Source organism: Chiloscyllium plagiosum, chromosome 13 (genome assembly GCF_004010195.1).
Source record: "Chiloscyllium plagiosum isolate BGI_BamShark_2017 chromosome 13, ASM401019v2, whole genome shotgun sequence".
Classification (NCBI taxonomy): domain Eukaryota; kingdom Metazoa; phylum Chordata; class Chondrichthyes; order Orectolobiformes; family Hemiscylliidae; genus Chiloscyllium; species Chiloscyllium plagiosum.
The window spans coordinates 53,660,679-53,676,787 of record NC_057722.1 but is presented as its reverse complement, the minus strand read 5'-3'; the positions used below and the strand labels follow the sequence as shown (position 1 = coordinate 53,676,787).

Sequence of the window (16,109 nt, the reverse complement as noted above, 5' to 3'; positions counted from 1 at the left end):
TGCATAATATTTAAATGATTTGATTTCAAACATATCAAAAGAACTCCTCTAAGCCCCTTCATAAAAATAAATTCCATTTCGCTTTGTTAAAGGATCCTTGAACATTGAACTGATCTTTCTTACCAAGAGTTGTGTGTGAATATATTACATTTGCATTTAATTTGATTACATGTTCATATGGCTTAGCAATTTTACACAAACATTGCCAAGAAAAATTGTGAAATTTTTTTGATTTTAATACAAATAACTGAAAAAAAATAGCAATTATATAAGTGTGAATTTTTTCTTTGTTCAAGTGTATTATTTTAGCTAAATGCTTTCAGTTGAATTCCTCATTGTTACATTGGTTTAAGAATATTCATTTTCAGTGACCTTTTATTGATTTTCTAAAAAGAAAATTTGGTTTGCATATAATTGATACAATAGTTCCAATTTCAGTATATCATTAGAAGAAATCCTGTGTTTTAAAGAATTAGTCATAGAAGCAGGGTATATTGTTGTAATCTTCATTTCCAACAGCATTCCTTTTGTGCATAAGGTCATGGAGTTACAGAATACAGTACTAGGTGTAGAACTTTCTGTTGTTTTGCTACAAAAATGATATTTTGAGTTGATTAAACAAGTATACAGTAACTAAGTCAGTTCATTATAACTAACTTAGCTAATACATATACATTTTACTTGGTTTCTATAACAATTGCTCAGGCAGAACAGCCAAAGAGAGTACAATTTGACAGTGAGTGAAGAAGAGTGGAATTAGATACACAGAACAGAATGATTTAAAAAAAATGGATGATTTTTAAAAACTTTTTTCAGCATTTGAAGTGCTTTGATTTGATTGATATCTAATCTAATATCTACTGGTGAATATCAATGGAAAGGATTAATTGAGCTCCCATAGTATTTGTACATGTGGAAGCTGGACTGATACTTTTATTGTGTGGAAAAAACAAGGGATCTGACAGCTCATGATGATTTGTAAAAATTGCAGCTTGAAAATCTGTGGGACTTAATACCACCACAAACATTCTCTCCATGCTAATTTCTGTTTTTTTCCCTAGGGCCTAGTTGTTGCTGACAAGGTTGCATTTATTGCCTATCCCTAGTTGCTGTGAGGGGATGAATATTGTCCTTGAGCTTCTGGGGTCCTTGTGTTGACGATAAATACCTAATTTAGATGTAGTCTTGGCAGGAATGATTTCATCCTCTATCATTACAAAGCTGCAGGTATTCAGGAACAACAGTGAGCAAGTAGGAAAGAGCAGTATGAACTTGTGAGCCATAAAGTTGTGACAAAAATAATTCTATTGACAGCAGGAAATCCAAAGACAGTGACAGAAGTACGGGACAGTTTGGAAACATTAGCACTGAGAGGAATGTGGATAAGTAGTTGAGTAAAAGGGACCAGAGGAACATTGGTGGACTGAATGAATGCAGATAAACACAAATAAGTAAAGGTTTACTTTTTAAAAAATATGACCTGGTCAGCTTAAAGGTGTGGATGGAACTCCAATGACAGGTGAGAAAAGATAATGAAAAGTTTCTTTATATTCATTATTGAAATATTAAAGGAAATAAACGTGTGTAATCATACATATTTCACAGGTCATCTTGAATGTAAACTGGGAAGAATTTAACAATAGTAGAGAAAGTGTGGGTTGAAAGGTAAGAAGTACTGTACAGCATGGCTGGTGATTAGAGGTTGAATTATCACGAGCTATTGTGGTTAGTGGATCAATGTAAGATGGTTAAGCAGTGTACTTTCTCAGTGCTTGCCCAATGATAGCATGGCAACCTTCATCATGGGTATGGCAAAGAGGCAGGTTCTAAATCCATTAGAGCTCGATTAGGGTTCCACCCTATGTTGGTTGCAGCAGCCTGAAGCACGATTATACATAATACACCCAATACCCTCTGCCTCAGAGTAGGAGATGTTTTGGCAATATACTACACTTTTACACCTATATTGGAGTCAGGGGCTATGATGGTGATGGTAGAGCTCTAGTTTTTTTTTCAGTCATTTGGTTGACCATGAATCTAACCTGCTCTTAGTGCCTACCATTGCTGTGTGTTGGAAGGACTTTCAAGTTGATACTTAATTTGTTTGACAGCACCTCCTTTGGTCGTCATGTTTTGGCATATGACTTCATCTGGAACTTCTGGCTGAGGATCAGGGTTGTTATCGCACACCAGAAAGCTGCCTCAGATGCAAGACATGGTATGTTGCAATTCACTCAGGGAGTCCAGGTCACTGTAGTACATATATGTTTATGTACATGTTGTAATCTGGAATTATGGCTAACTAAGGTATATGCTCCAACTTCCTTCCATCATATGGCTGACAAGGAATCTCTCCTGTTTTCACTACCTGTCACTAGCATGTGTTACGAGGATTTGGAGCCTCACACTCATCCATTCTGGCCAAATTAAGAATTTCTTAGTCATCAAGTTCTGGGGAGAGACCTGAACTTGGACCTTCTGGCTCAGAGACAGGAATGACACCTTGCTGGGCTATGAGTTTAAAATCTAACAATGGGCAAAAGAAAACAGTTTAAGAACAGGAGTTATTCGAGTTAGAGGGAGAGATCATGGAAGCATGGTGAGCATGGGAAAATTTCAAAGGTAAGAGAAAGATCTTAAAGACAGCAACATTTGACTGATTAATCAGCAATGAATGGATAGTTTAAAATATGAAGGTGTAGGTAAATGCCATTGATAAAGAAAGGACGAAGACAATCTCTAAAATTGAAAAAGAAATGAAAAATAAGCTATCACAGCATCACAGAAGATATTGGTGTACATTCAATCTACAATTATAATGAATATGTAGTCCAATTCTGTCATTTGGACTCCAATTTTGGCACTGGAGCAAAGTCAACTCATTCTTGGGCCTTGGGTCATAGTTGTGAGGTTGTGACTGTAATACTTACTTTACTATATATTTGGTTGTGAATAGTATCTTCCATAATTTTCACCACTTGCAGTACTATAAGAAAAGAAATTTAGTTAAATTTCCAAATATCTTTGAGGAGTATTACATTTCAGATTCTATTTGTTTATAGTGGTATATTTTTCCTAGAAGCTACAAATGGAAACTCTAATTTATTCCACCACATGTCTGGCTGAACATGTACACAGCAACTTACTGAAAAACAATGCCTCATGACACTAGTCCTGTAAAACTAATTACTCCTCAAAATAAGCAGTATCCAGCTGGAGGATGCAATTCTGTCATTCATCTTTATTCAATTTCATGCAATGTTTGCAAAATCTTAATTCCTAAAGGTTTAAGAAGAATATAAGATTTGGGAGCACAAGTTGGTCATTTAATGTGATTTTCTAGTTCAACTGCAACTTTTTACAGAAATGCCAGGTCGTTTGATTCCCTGATATTCAAAAGTCTATTGAACTCTGTCTTGAACATATTCAGTGATAGAGTATCCATGGCTTGCTGGGGTAGAAAGTTCCAAAGATCATAACCTTTCAGATAAAAACTCTCTCATCTCAGTCTTAACTGGCCGATTTGTTATTTTGAGACTATGACTCGGAAGTGGTGAAGGCTGGTACAATTACAACATTTAAAAGGCATCTGGATGGGTATATGAATAGGAAAAACTTAGAGAGATATGGGTCAAGTGCTGGCAAATGGAACTAGATTAATTTAGGCTATCTGGTCGGCATGGACGGGTTAGACCAAAGGGTCTGTTTCCATGCTGTACACTTCTATGACTCCATGTATTAGATTCCAAAGCCAGGAAAAACAACTTCTGTGTTTATCCTGTAACATCAGTTCCCATTCGTCTAAATTATGGGGGATGTAAATCAAGTCCACTCGATCTGTCCTTCCAGGACTCAATATAATGATTCTTCATACACTCCCTCACAGACACTATTTTTTTTAGGTAAAGAGACCAAAATTATATAAAATATACTCTGATTGTTACTTGACAAGGCCCCACATAATTCCAGTAGTATTTCTTTACTTTTCTATTCTAAACATTCTATAATATACACTAATATGCCATTTGCTTTCTGTAGTGATTGGAACAAGGTTGACCTCATTGACTACGAAGTCATTGATTGGGGCTGTTAACCTGTGCCAGTCAGGAAATCTCTGGCTGATCAATACAACTAGGAGATTAGAATCTCCTCAGTTCAGGTGACTGATTCCGAGCTATCTGGCCACAGCCAGTGTACCGTGTACAAGTAAATAACGGGTGACCAGCCTCATTGCAGTTATTTCAGTGACGATTGAGAAGCTGTGAGCATCGTTCACGATATATGGACTCTTGGAAGTATTGGTCATGGACAATGGGACATAATTTACCAGCAGAGAATTTGAATATGTTCCAAGTTCAAATGCATTCGTCACATAAGGACAGCTCCATACCATCTATCATCCAACGGTCTAGCGGAAAGGGTGGTCCAAACATCGAAGGCAGGCTTAAAGAAACAGCCCACAGGGACAATTTGATACCAAACTGTCGTTCCTGTTCAATTATACGAGCACCCCACCCACAACAATAAGGTTAGCTCCAGCAGAGTTGCTGATGAGAAGACACCGAACCAGGTTAAACCTGATATTCCCAGATCAGGAGTGGGTTTGGGGCTGGTGGGGGTGTGGTTGGTGGCGTGGTGAACTGACAGCAGGAATGCCAACACCAGCCACATGCCTCCTCAATTTAATTTGGAGGGCAAATTTTGGAGCCAGAACCATGGAAATGGCCCTATATGGGTACGATGGAAAGATTGACGCGAGGTCAGGTCCTGTGAACTTACAAAGTTCAGGTAGGCATACAATCCTGAACAAACACATGGATCACCTGAAATCTGTTACTTTACAATTAGGGCAGGAACAAAATATACCTGGTCTTTCCGAACAGCGAGAAGGCCTGTTGGAAACCATAGGTTCTCCCCCTTTATCTTGTGTTGAGCAAATCTTGGCCGATATGGATGCAGCCTCGATACTTTTAACCCAGGAAGAACAGGTAGAAACTCTCCCGAGATGCTCGGGATGCAAGAGGTGAATTATGGTCCGGTATACACTGACCGTGTCAGAGTCCAAATTTGAAGAACCGGACTTGGGGCAAATTCTTTGCAGGAATAGCTACAAGTCAAAGACCAGGCTTACATCCCTGGACTTCAGTAAGGGGGGAGCATCTATTTCATATATTCTTAGAATTCCTGTTAATATGACCCTAAAAAATAGATTTCACATTCTTTTATATACTCTATATATTCTAATAATTTTCTCTATTGCTGGTGTAAGCCTAACTCGGTCTTACAATTCCATGTTTTCTCTTTGTCCTCTCTTGAATAATGGATTGGGTTTGCTACCATTTTATCCACAGAAGCCATTTTAAAATCTAGGGAGTTTGGAATGATTAAAGGCAGTTGCATCTGTTACTTCAGCAGCCACCCTCATTTAAAATTAGCCTATCAGGACCAGGGAGTTTGTGGTGGCATAGTATCATTAATTTCTTCAATACTGTTTATTTCTTTATCCTTATTTATTCAAGTTCCTTATTCTCACTGCACCCTTGGTTTTTCCTATTTGTTTGTGTTTTTTGTTTTTGTGTTGTACTAGGAAGATAGATAAAAAAGTTATTTTTTAAAGTATCTACCATTTTCTTATCATTCATTTCTCCAGCCTCTGCCTGTAAGGGATCCATGTTCTGTTTTACATATCTATAGAAATGTTTACTGTGTGCTTTTATATCTTATGCTAGTTTATTATCCTGTTATGTTTCTGTCTTTATCAGTTTCTTGGTTACCCCTTGCTTAATTCTATAATCCTCCCAAAGCTCTTTTTCAAATGTCCTTGCGTGCAATTTAGCATATTTGTTAATGAGTGTGTTAAATTCCAATAAGCACTATTTTAAAGGAATTAGCCTGTTAATTCTCAGCAAGGCACAATCCAGAAATGTGACAGATAGTCTCCACTTGCCTTGAGCGCAATTACAGTAACACTAAGGAGGCACAGCGCAATTCAGGTCAAAGTAGCCGCTTGATCAACATCCCCACTGCAATCGTAAACATTCACTGTGACAGCTGTGTGTACCATCTACACAATGTACTGCCGCATCTCACCAATGCTCCTTTGAAAGGACCTTCCAAACCAACAACTCTATACAGAGATGAACAAAGGAACACAACTACCTGTAAATTCCCCATCAAGTTTCACACCATCTTTGCTTGCAAATATATTGCTGTTCCTTCACCACTGGATGTCCCCCTCTAAAAAGTACCTTGGGTGTGCATGTACCAAGTGAACTGCGACGATTCAAAAGGTGAGTCACCACCATGTTCACAAGGGTAGCTACAGAAAGCAACAAATACAGCCTTTCCCAAAAGTATATTATCATTGTAAAATATCAAAACATTCCTTTTTTTCCTTTGCATCTAATGTTTCTGTGGTCTGCAGGACTGTTTAAAATTTCTGAGCTTTATGCACTAAATTTTAAAAAGGAGTCATTCTCCTCCATCATTCAAGGTAGATTTCTCAGTGGGGGCCACAATTTAGCTAACAAAAATTGCATGAGAGACCAAGAAGTGCCACAACACTGAAGATTTATCCCTTTTAAAACAGACGATATCCTGAAGTAGGATGTGTCTGAAATGCACAAATCCTATTTATGCCCTCTTGAATTGACACATTTCACCAAATCAAAGGGTATCACATGAATGCAAATTATTGGAGAGGATTTTGATTTAATTGATTCTTTTGGTAGCAGCAGAATTTAATTACCTTTGAGTAATTTAAATTATAATTCAGGTTGACTGAGAGACTTGAATTTAGAGCACAAATTTGTGGTCCAGGACTTCATGATGAGTTGCAGGTATGACGTGCTACAGTTTTGCAAACTATGTTGTACTTTCATGCACCAGAACAAAAAATGAAAGCAGTAATCATTTGTTTTTAGCCTACAACATCTTTAAGAATACGAAGCAATATAACACACCTGTCACTCTCATTTATGAGTCTTCCTTTTTTAGGTGATTTGCATTTCCAGATAACAAACAAGGATATGATCAGCAAGAGCCCCAAAGCTCCAAACAGAATGCCAAAAAATGCTCCAAGCTTCACGGATAAGTGTTCACAGCGATCACCATGACTGGAATATATTGCCCATGGAACACATCTGGAAGGAAGTACAAGTGTCAGTAAGAACTGGAGTCACCAGTTGCAACATGCCTACAGGCCTGATTAACTGCTGACCAAGGGCTCACTTACAGCGTTTAAATTATTCTGATAAGATTTTTGAAAAAAATTTCAATTGTACATTTTCCTAGCTTTTTAAAACCATCTACTTATGTTCCCTTGCTCTTCTAATTATTCACTATGAGATGGGAGAGACTCATTGTTGTGCTGTCACATGCTATCTCATCCCCTCTCTATTAGTAAATATGTGATCACCTAGTCACATTACTGATGACACAGCTAAAACTGGCAACTCACTGTTCCAGAAAATCCCCATTGATATAGATCTCAATTTATGCTTGATGTCATGAATAACTCTTCCCAACTTTATGTTGCTTACTTTCAATGTTTTCCTCCCTGTGTAAGAACAGGCATTTTTTTTTTCCTGCCAGTCTTTTGTTTTCTCTCTCTGTGAATGCTGACTCTTACAGTAGTTATCCTCTGTATGAGTATTTGCTGATTATTTTAGTGAGCATGGTCCACATGTCACCTTGCTTCAGTAGGATCATTAAATATTTATATTTTGTCTCCATCTATTCTATTTCTGATGCAGTGCGGCCAACATTGATGCTTGAGCAGTTTCCTCAGCTGAAATCAGCCCTCCTGCTATTAAACCAGTATTGAAACCGAGACTTGGACTTGTAACTAAAGGCATTAAATACATCAGACATTCCAAATGCACTCAGAAGACAATGAAGCAGTTTAAGCGGTGGCAAAAGAAATAAACAAGCTGGTAGTGGAACCAATGAAATACCAAGTTTAAATTACTGAGACAGAGGATATCATAAAAACAAGAAGGAAGAATAAGATTTTTTTTTAAAAGAGAATATCCTGACTTCATATATATAGAATTAATATGAAGATGTTTTGATATTGCTGTGTAAGCCATTTTCTACTATTAGTTTTTTTTAACATTCACTCGTGGGTGTCTGCAGCTGACCGGAAATTATTGACTGTCCATAGTTGCCCATGAGAAGGTGGTGGTGAGCTGCCATCTTGAACCACTGCACTCCATGTACTGTAGGTAGACCTACAATCCATTAGGAAGGAATTTCAAGGGTTTTGGCCTAGTGACAGTGAAGGAATGCGATATATTTTCAAGCCAGGATGTCTGGCTTGAAGTGGAACTTGCAGATGGTGGTGTTCCCATGTGTCTGCTACTTGTCCTTCTAGATGGAAGTGGTTGTGGGTTTGGAAGATGCTGTCTAAGGAACCTTGATGAATTTCTGCAGTACATTGTGTGGATAATACACGTTGCTGCTACTGAGTGTTGGTGGTGGAGGGAGTGAATGTTTGTCAATGTGGTGCCAATGAAGTAGGCTGCTTTGTCTTGGATGGTGACAAAAGTTTTGAGATGTTGGAGCTGCATCCATCCAGGTGAGTGAAGAACATATTATCACATTCTTGACTTATACCTTGTAGATGCTGATTTTGTGGAGTTAGGTAAGTTATTTGCTGCAGTATTCCTGTCCACTGAACTGCTCTTGTTGCCATTGCATTTATGTGCTAGTCCAGTTCAATTTCTGGTGAATGGTAACCCCAGGATGTCGATAATGGGGGATTCAATAATGGTACCACCATTGAATGTCAAGGATTAATGCTAAGATTGTCTCTTATTGGAGATGATAATTGCCAGGCATTTGCACGGCACAAATGTTACTCGCTGTTCAGTCTGACCTGAATATTGTCCAGATCTTGTTGCATTTAAACATGGGCTGCTTCAATATCTGAGGAGTTGTGAATGGTACTGAACATTGTGCAATCATCAGTGAACATTCCCATTTCTGACTTTTATTAGGGGAAGGTCATTGATGAAGCAGCTGAAGATAATTGGGCCTAAGAGACACAGGAACTCTTGCAGAAATGTCCTGGAGCTGAGATGGCTGACTTCCAACAAGCACAACTATCTTCCTATGTGCCAGGTGTGACTCCTACCAGCGAGAGTTTTTGCCCTGATCCCCATTGACTCCAGGTTTGCTAGGACTCCTTGATGCCACTTAATGTCAAGTGTAGCCTTAATGTCAAGTACAGTCACACTGACCTATAATTGCATATAAGTGAAGATTAATTTTAACCAGTGACTATTAAAGTATTGCAAACTGATCTATTTCTTACTTGCACATTGGTCCAGTTGTCAGATGCTGACACTCCGCCTCATTCAGGCAATAATTCAAATCACAGGGGGATCTGCAAATCACTCCACTTTCATCATTCCATTGAAGCACATAGCCAGTAAATTCCGTGTCATTGCAGCTTAAATGATTCAACAAATCATTATATGATACTGTAAGGAGTAAATTGAGTATTTTAAGCCCATATTTTCCTTAAATAAAAAGGTATTTGTGAGTCTAAGGTTAGGTAATGAGTGAGTCTTCATATCCCTTGCAAAATACAGACTAGCCACAGCATCAATTTCAGAGGAAAATTGAAGTTTGCTTTTTGTGCTTTTTAAAGATCATCAATGAGGAAATGGAATCAGTTTCTGAAATGTTTGCTCAAATCAAAAAAGGTATTTAGAATTAATGTTCAGAGACCTGAAAATAGCATTCTCTGTGCCCCAGCTGGGAAGTCATATTAAAGTGCAAAACGGAGTCTGCTCATGGAAACACTAATCCAATTGAAAACCAATGAAATAAGGCTTGTGTCTCAAATGGTTCTGAATTCCTGTCAACATAAATGGAGTAGGTGATTAAGTTGTACCCACCGCCAGCCCACTTCTGTGGAGTTAATTCAGCATTTGTATTGCTAGTCTGACTTTCCATCAGTGACTATAACAATTATTTGGAAGCTTCACTAATTTGGTGGCAACACTGTTAGTATTTCAGAGATGGGGTAACACAGTGCTTCTGGCTTGTGACCAATAAGTAGAACTATGTTTTGTACCAGTTAAGGTCAGCTGTCTAACTACAAGTCATATTCCTGAGTCAAAACAGAACTCTGCATTCATTTAATGCTATATATAGAATTCTTTGCAAGTGATAAATCTGACAATTTTGAAGGTAGACCTTCCATTTATATCCAACAACTTACACAAGGAACTTATTTGACCTCTATAATCAGTTTAAATGAGTTGTGCTTCGAACCACAGCTCACCTTGAAATCAAATAACATGAAAAAGAAGTATTGTTCAAGGTTGTAAAGGGCCCCAGAGGATGCAGTGGGTTAATTTAATATTCGTATTGAGTAAAATAGACCACAGGAAGGCTGTCAGTTAACTGCCACCTGGACTGCCATTAAGGATGGCAGAATGCTGTTAGTTTTGTGCTGTTACAGGATGAAAGCACTTCCCCACACAGAATAAATGTCTGTTACAACCTATTGAATACTGACTATAATATATTTCACACATTCTTCGTCACAAACACACAGTGTGAATTCAAAAAGAGTTTGTGAAATCAATTAACAACTTTCCCTTCTGTATAGTTTTTAATGTGACAAAATATTCAAGACATTTTACAAGTAATTACCAAACAAAATTTGAGACTGAGCCACATAAGGCCAGATGACTGAAAAGCTTGGTGAAAATATTAAGGAGCATTGTAAATTAGGGGAGAAAGAGAATTGGTGGTGACGGTGGGGTTATAATTCTGGACATTATTACTTACACACAAGATCATTTCAGGTGGTTTAATGGCACAAGTAGAAACATGATACAGACTTTAAATATGTATAGCTCCTTTAATCTCAAAATGTTCTTAAATAGCTTCACAAAATGCATTAATTATAGAACACAATGACTATTTATGTAGTTGAACACAAAATTGATTGATTAAATGATTCATGAAGAATTAGAGCTTTGGTAGCTAGATGCAAGATCTTGATCTGCTTAGAAAGATTGTGTAGACAGATTGCTGGCTACAATGAAACAATAAAGGCAGGTCATAAGCAACGTTAAATATTGAATTTGTTATTGTTATAATTTATTATGCCCAAGTTAATGATCATAATTCTAAAAGGATAAAGGAGTGGCAATGGTGTTAGTGAACGGATCTATTCTTAAATTGTTTCTTTACTCAGTCATTACTCAGATGTCATGAATTTACTAAAGCTTAGTATAGCATATTAAAGCCCTGGAGAGAATGTTGAGGAGATTTACTAGAGTGATAGCTGGAATGAGAGATATTAGATACAAGGAAAGATTACAGAAACTGGGCTTATTCTCCTTGGAGCAGAGAACGTTTAATGATGAACAATTTTGACAGGGTAAATAAGGATATTCTGCTTCCACTAGTTGGTATGTCTGTGACCCCTAGTTACTATTTCAAGATTGTCAGTGAGAGAGCTAGGAGTGAGATGAGGAGAAATGTTTTTACTCTTAGAGTCGTTTGGATTCTGAACTGTAAAATTCTATGATTTTATTGTTGCTGGAAAAGTTAAAAATCACTTTATTTTTGGAGAAATGGTGATGGTTTGAATATAAAATTTAACAGAGGAGCTTCAATATGTGGGCGACAGAATCCGTTAGTATTTTGTCAATGAGATTTGAAATTCAAATACTTCTTTTCAGTCCCTTGATAATAGAAAAGATGTTTTTGCTAAAGTCGTGCAAATAGATTTTCACTGGAACAACCTGCAATTCTGCCAACGAATTGTGGGTTTTCTTTTCTGTTGTTATAATAAATGCAGGTATACTTTTCAATACAATTAAGTTGTAAGGGCAGACACCACTCTATGGCTTCTTAGGCTCAGATCTAGCACTGAGATGTATCTGATCATCATTCTTTTTTTAATGTTAATTCCGATCCTATTTCCAACCCACACCCTCCCTCCACCATCACAGAGAAGTGTCAAATATATCTTCATTATTTTGTTTTATGTTTTGTTCCAATGTTTATAGCTCACATTAAATTGAGAATGTATTCAAATAATTCATAATACTTCCATAGAGGTCTATCCAACAAATTTATCATTTAATTCTTGTATATAGGTTAAGAGCATGTCAAAGCCATTCACCTGCTTTCTGCTTGTACTTTTAAATAACATAAAGCTACAAGCTAACATTTTAAATATGTGGCTGTAATAATTGATGAAGTTGTTTAGATGTGAATACTCAATAAAGTTTCTCTACTGAAGATTGAACTGTTGCTAAGCATATTTGAGAACACGGACTTAGTGACGCTTTATGTTGTCTGGGATTTAATGTCTTGAGTCTTATAATTAGATGGATAGCGGAAGATCTGTTTTAAATATGCCTGAAGATTTGAAACATACAACTAGCAAATCAAGCACACACTTAGTGCTATCTGTGCAAAATACTTTTTGGTACATTTTGTTGCTTTTGTTCGTAGAATATTATATTAAAACGTTATAACTTACATCTACTGATATCTTTAATGTCGGTCCTATTTAAATATTCAAAAGAAATAGCGTCGGGAGTCAGGGCACGAGTAAACCGTTGTAAATTATTGAAGGCGTTCTGAATTGCAGCATATAATCCATCATTCAGGAAATCAATCACCACTTTGTTTCCGTTATAATTGAACAATGTCACAACAGCAGCGGTTACTGTTTCTCCATGTGACCTGTTGATGAGTAACCCACAAAATAAATTGGCAATGTTTATTTGTCATGGGTTCAGTTTTGTTAATTCGCTAAGTGAAGCTTTATTTCCGCATTGTACTTTATCGTGGCTCCCAAAGCATTAAAGCAAAAATAAATAACCTTGGCAGTGCAAGGAACCAGAGAACTGGCCAAGTGTTGGGGGTTCTTTCAGAAGAAGAACATTTTACCATTCCGTACAAATGATGGAAAAACCTTGGAACACTGTTTGTTGTTTTCATGTAATTTCAGACTTTTCTCTGTAATGGTCTATAGAGTGTTATAAAAAGCGAAGCCAAAAGCTGAGGTGAATGTGTTGATCATTGCCTTATATTACCGGGTTTATAAACTAAATTCATTAACAGCCCAATATTTGACCTCTGGGATCTCCACTGATGTGCACAACAAGAAAACTCTATATGCTTTCACCATGTGTTTGAGGTCTTAAGTATGGTCAAAGCATGAACTCCATACCCACACATTGCGAATTTCTTGGGACTTGGGACGTACACCAGATTTTTCCAAATGTAGTCAAAGCAAGGCCGGTGAATTTCATTACATCAGGAATGCTAAAAAGCAAGGTACCTGGTGAAAGTTATCCTCTGAGAAAATAAGGCAATGCTTATACCATTCCCAGAGATATAAGTTATTCCAGAAACAAATAAAAGTAGGAGTAAGGGCAACTAAGTCTGCTTTCTTGTTCAATGTAATATGACAGTGTACAAGCCTGCAATGCAGTTGCAGTTTAAAAAAATACAGCAAAAACTTAATTTCACCATGCGTGTTACAGCCTTCTGAGCTCAACGTTGATCTCAATAACTTCAGACAATGACCACTTCTCCTATTATTTTTGATCGGTGTTCATAATGATAGATCTTTTGTCTGATTATTTGTTTCATTTTTTCTTCCACCATCATCTCTTTTGTAGCTTAATCATTCCAGCCTTCAACCCTGTTCCAAAAATTTCCTTTTGTTCTTCACCACCCCCTCGTTTCATGCCTCAGCTTCTGCTTTCAAACTGTTCCACATTGAACCCCTCCCAGTGTTATTGAAAGATCATCAAACTGAAATTGCTGAATTCTGATATGTTCTGTTTATAAATCACATTTCCAACATGTGCAGTATTTTGATTTTATCTTACTATTTAATGTTTATCAATCCATTGGCCCGAACTCAAATAAAAAAGCAACAGATTTTTTAAAAAATGTCTTAAATATAGCATATAGTTTTAAAAATAAGCAAGCAAATCTATTTAGCAAAATTTTAAAATTACCAACCAGAAAACTGGCTCTGAATTGTCAGCAAATCTTTGCAAGCTGGACAAAATTCCAAAAACCTAAAAAAATTTGAAAGTGCAGTTAAAGTAATCTTTCATAGTAAACTTTAACACACTATCAATTCAAATGCTGCTATCTGATATTAATTCAAACAATACAAACATATTAATGTGATTGTAGAGACATGCATATGATTGTATGATCAATATATAATTAAATTTCTTCATTCAATAAATAGTTAAAAACAAATGCATTAGTATTTTCTCATGTAAATATTATACTTTGTATTTTCTCTGTATGACGTTAGTTTTTTCAAAAGTTCTATGATTATAAATATTCCATAATCTCAATTTCAGTTAAAAAGCAGGAAATGCATTAATAATGTTGCTTGTTTAAACAGAACATGCACAATATGTAATTAATTTTATTACAGAACAAATATTGATATAGGGGGTGTTGGAAGTCTCCTCTTTGGAATGTTAAATTGTCTGTGTGATGGAAATTCCATCTGTCCCTCTGATTTTGCCTGCATCAGGACTCACTACATTTTCATGCATTTCCAACCCCAACCAGATTACCACAATAATGCGGGAACCCAACTAATGTGAGTGAGAAAGGTCCAGTTGTATAGCACTCGAAGAAATGATGAAGGACTTTAAAGGGGTAAGGAATGGTCAACGCCAGGAACTTAAGGTATATGCATATTAATAGGAACATGGATTTAACATTTATACAGGGCAATAGATGCTCCATTGCAGACATTCTGGTGCTCAAAGACAATGGCTTGGACATGTATCAGATATTATTGTAATGTTGCAAACAAAGGAGTGATGATGTTGTGGATTTTTGTCTTAAAACATCTGACTGTAACCAGATACAAAGGTTAAAAAGTGCGTAGCAACTACAAGTTACTTGAATATACAGCTGCAAGTACAAACTGAATTACAGAAAGTAATACCCAGACATGAAAAGACTCTTGAAGTATCAGAAGTTTGCAAACACATAGCAGAGTTGTGAGATTCAAGCATTCAAGCTTCGAAAAGATGGAAGGAAAAATTTCAAAGGACTTGACATAATTGACTTCATTCCTTTCTGGAACCCTAGATTCCTCAAAATTAACACACCACCATTTAAAACTTTGACCTGTATAAAGAAACCTGACTAATAGCAACCAAAACTGTAAGGACAATTCCTCCCTCAGAGGGGAGTATTAACTAAAGGGCAAAGAAAAGGGCCATGACTTTGATTATCTTTGAAATGGATCAGTCCAAGGTAATCATGCCAAAATATTCCCTTTTTTTGTGTTTTGTTTTTGTGGACAGACTTTAGATCAGGCTGCTTCAGGATGTGTCCTTCACACTGCTGGTCAGGTCTTGATGCAGTGCAAGGGAGATATAGCCACAGCCCGTCCATGACACCTGACTGGTATGAAATGTTGCTTTAGAGCATCAACAAACAGCATAGAGATTAACAGCAGTACATAAATGTCATGACACTTTGATAGTTCTTATATTGATTTTCTTTTTATTTTTGGCTCTCTTAAACAATTGAATGTGTTGCATTGGGCCTTTTGGAGGGTATTTCCCTTTGAGGCCAAACTCACTACATTAACCAGCTGCCTCACCCTATGGAAACTCTCATGTCCGATGCTAGCTCCATCTTACCACACACCATTTCTGGAACAACTTGCCACTCAGTGGCATCCATTGTGACTGCAGTATCGCTGTTTGCCTGGAAAGGTATTGACAGTCCAATATTGCTGCTCACTAGCAATGTAATGGCACAGCAATTGCAAAGCTAGACTGCTTATGGCACACAGCTAACATTCCCTCTCACATACAATCCCCTTCTCCCATCATAGTCGCTGGTTAACCATCAGTTTACCTGGCCTTTGTATATGATGTGACACCTGAATGTTGTGTATTTGATATTCCCCATATAGGCTTATTGGAAGTGGACCCACATTCAGCTACAGTAGTGGTCATCATTACTTGGCTGCTGGGCAATGAAACTGCAAATAAATTGAAGAGGGAAAATGCAGGAGCAAGCCCAGGATCAACAGCAACCTTCAAGAGCAGCCGAACAGGCTCCAC

General features: G+C 37.1%; 1 protein-coding gene across 4 annotated transcripts in view; it reads right to left on the bottom strand.

Moving 5' to 3' along the window:
* Positions 1 to 16: 16 nt before the first annotated feature.
* Positions 17 to 16,109, bottom strand: part of LOC122556039 (mucin-4-like) — a 113,295-nt gene continuing 97,202 nt past the window's right edge. For 3 of the 4 annotated variants that reach the window (XM_043702426.1, XM_043702427.1, XM_043702428.1), the window contains 6 exons: positions 14,017 to 14,075; positions 12,518 to 12,723; positions 9,317 to 9,485; positions 6,963 to 7,142; positions 2,931 to 2,986; positions 17 to 589 (listed from right to left, as the gene is read on the bottom strand). In XM_043702426.1, the coding sequence (XP_043558361.1) occupies positions 2,935 to 2,986; positions 6,963 to 7,142; positions 9,317 to 9,485; positions 12,518 to 12,723; positions 14,017 to 14,075 (666 nt within the window). In that variant the 3' untranslated portion in view covers positions 17 to 589; positions 2,931 to 2,934. Of the gene's footprint in view, positions 590 to 2,930; positions 2,987 to 6,962; positions 7,143 to 9,316; positions 9,486 to 12,517; positions 12,724 to 14,016; positions 14,076 to 16,109 lie in introns of those variants that run through there. The other variant, XM_043702429.1, reaches the window with a different exon arrangement.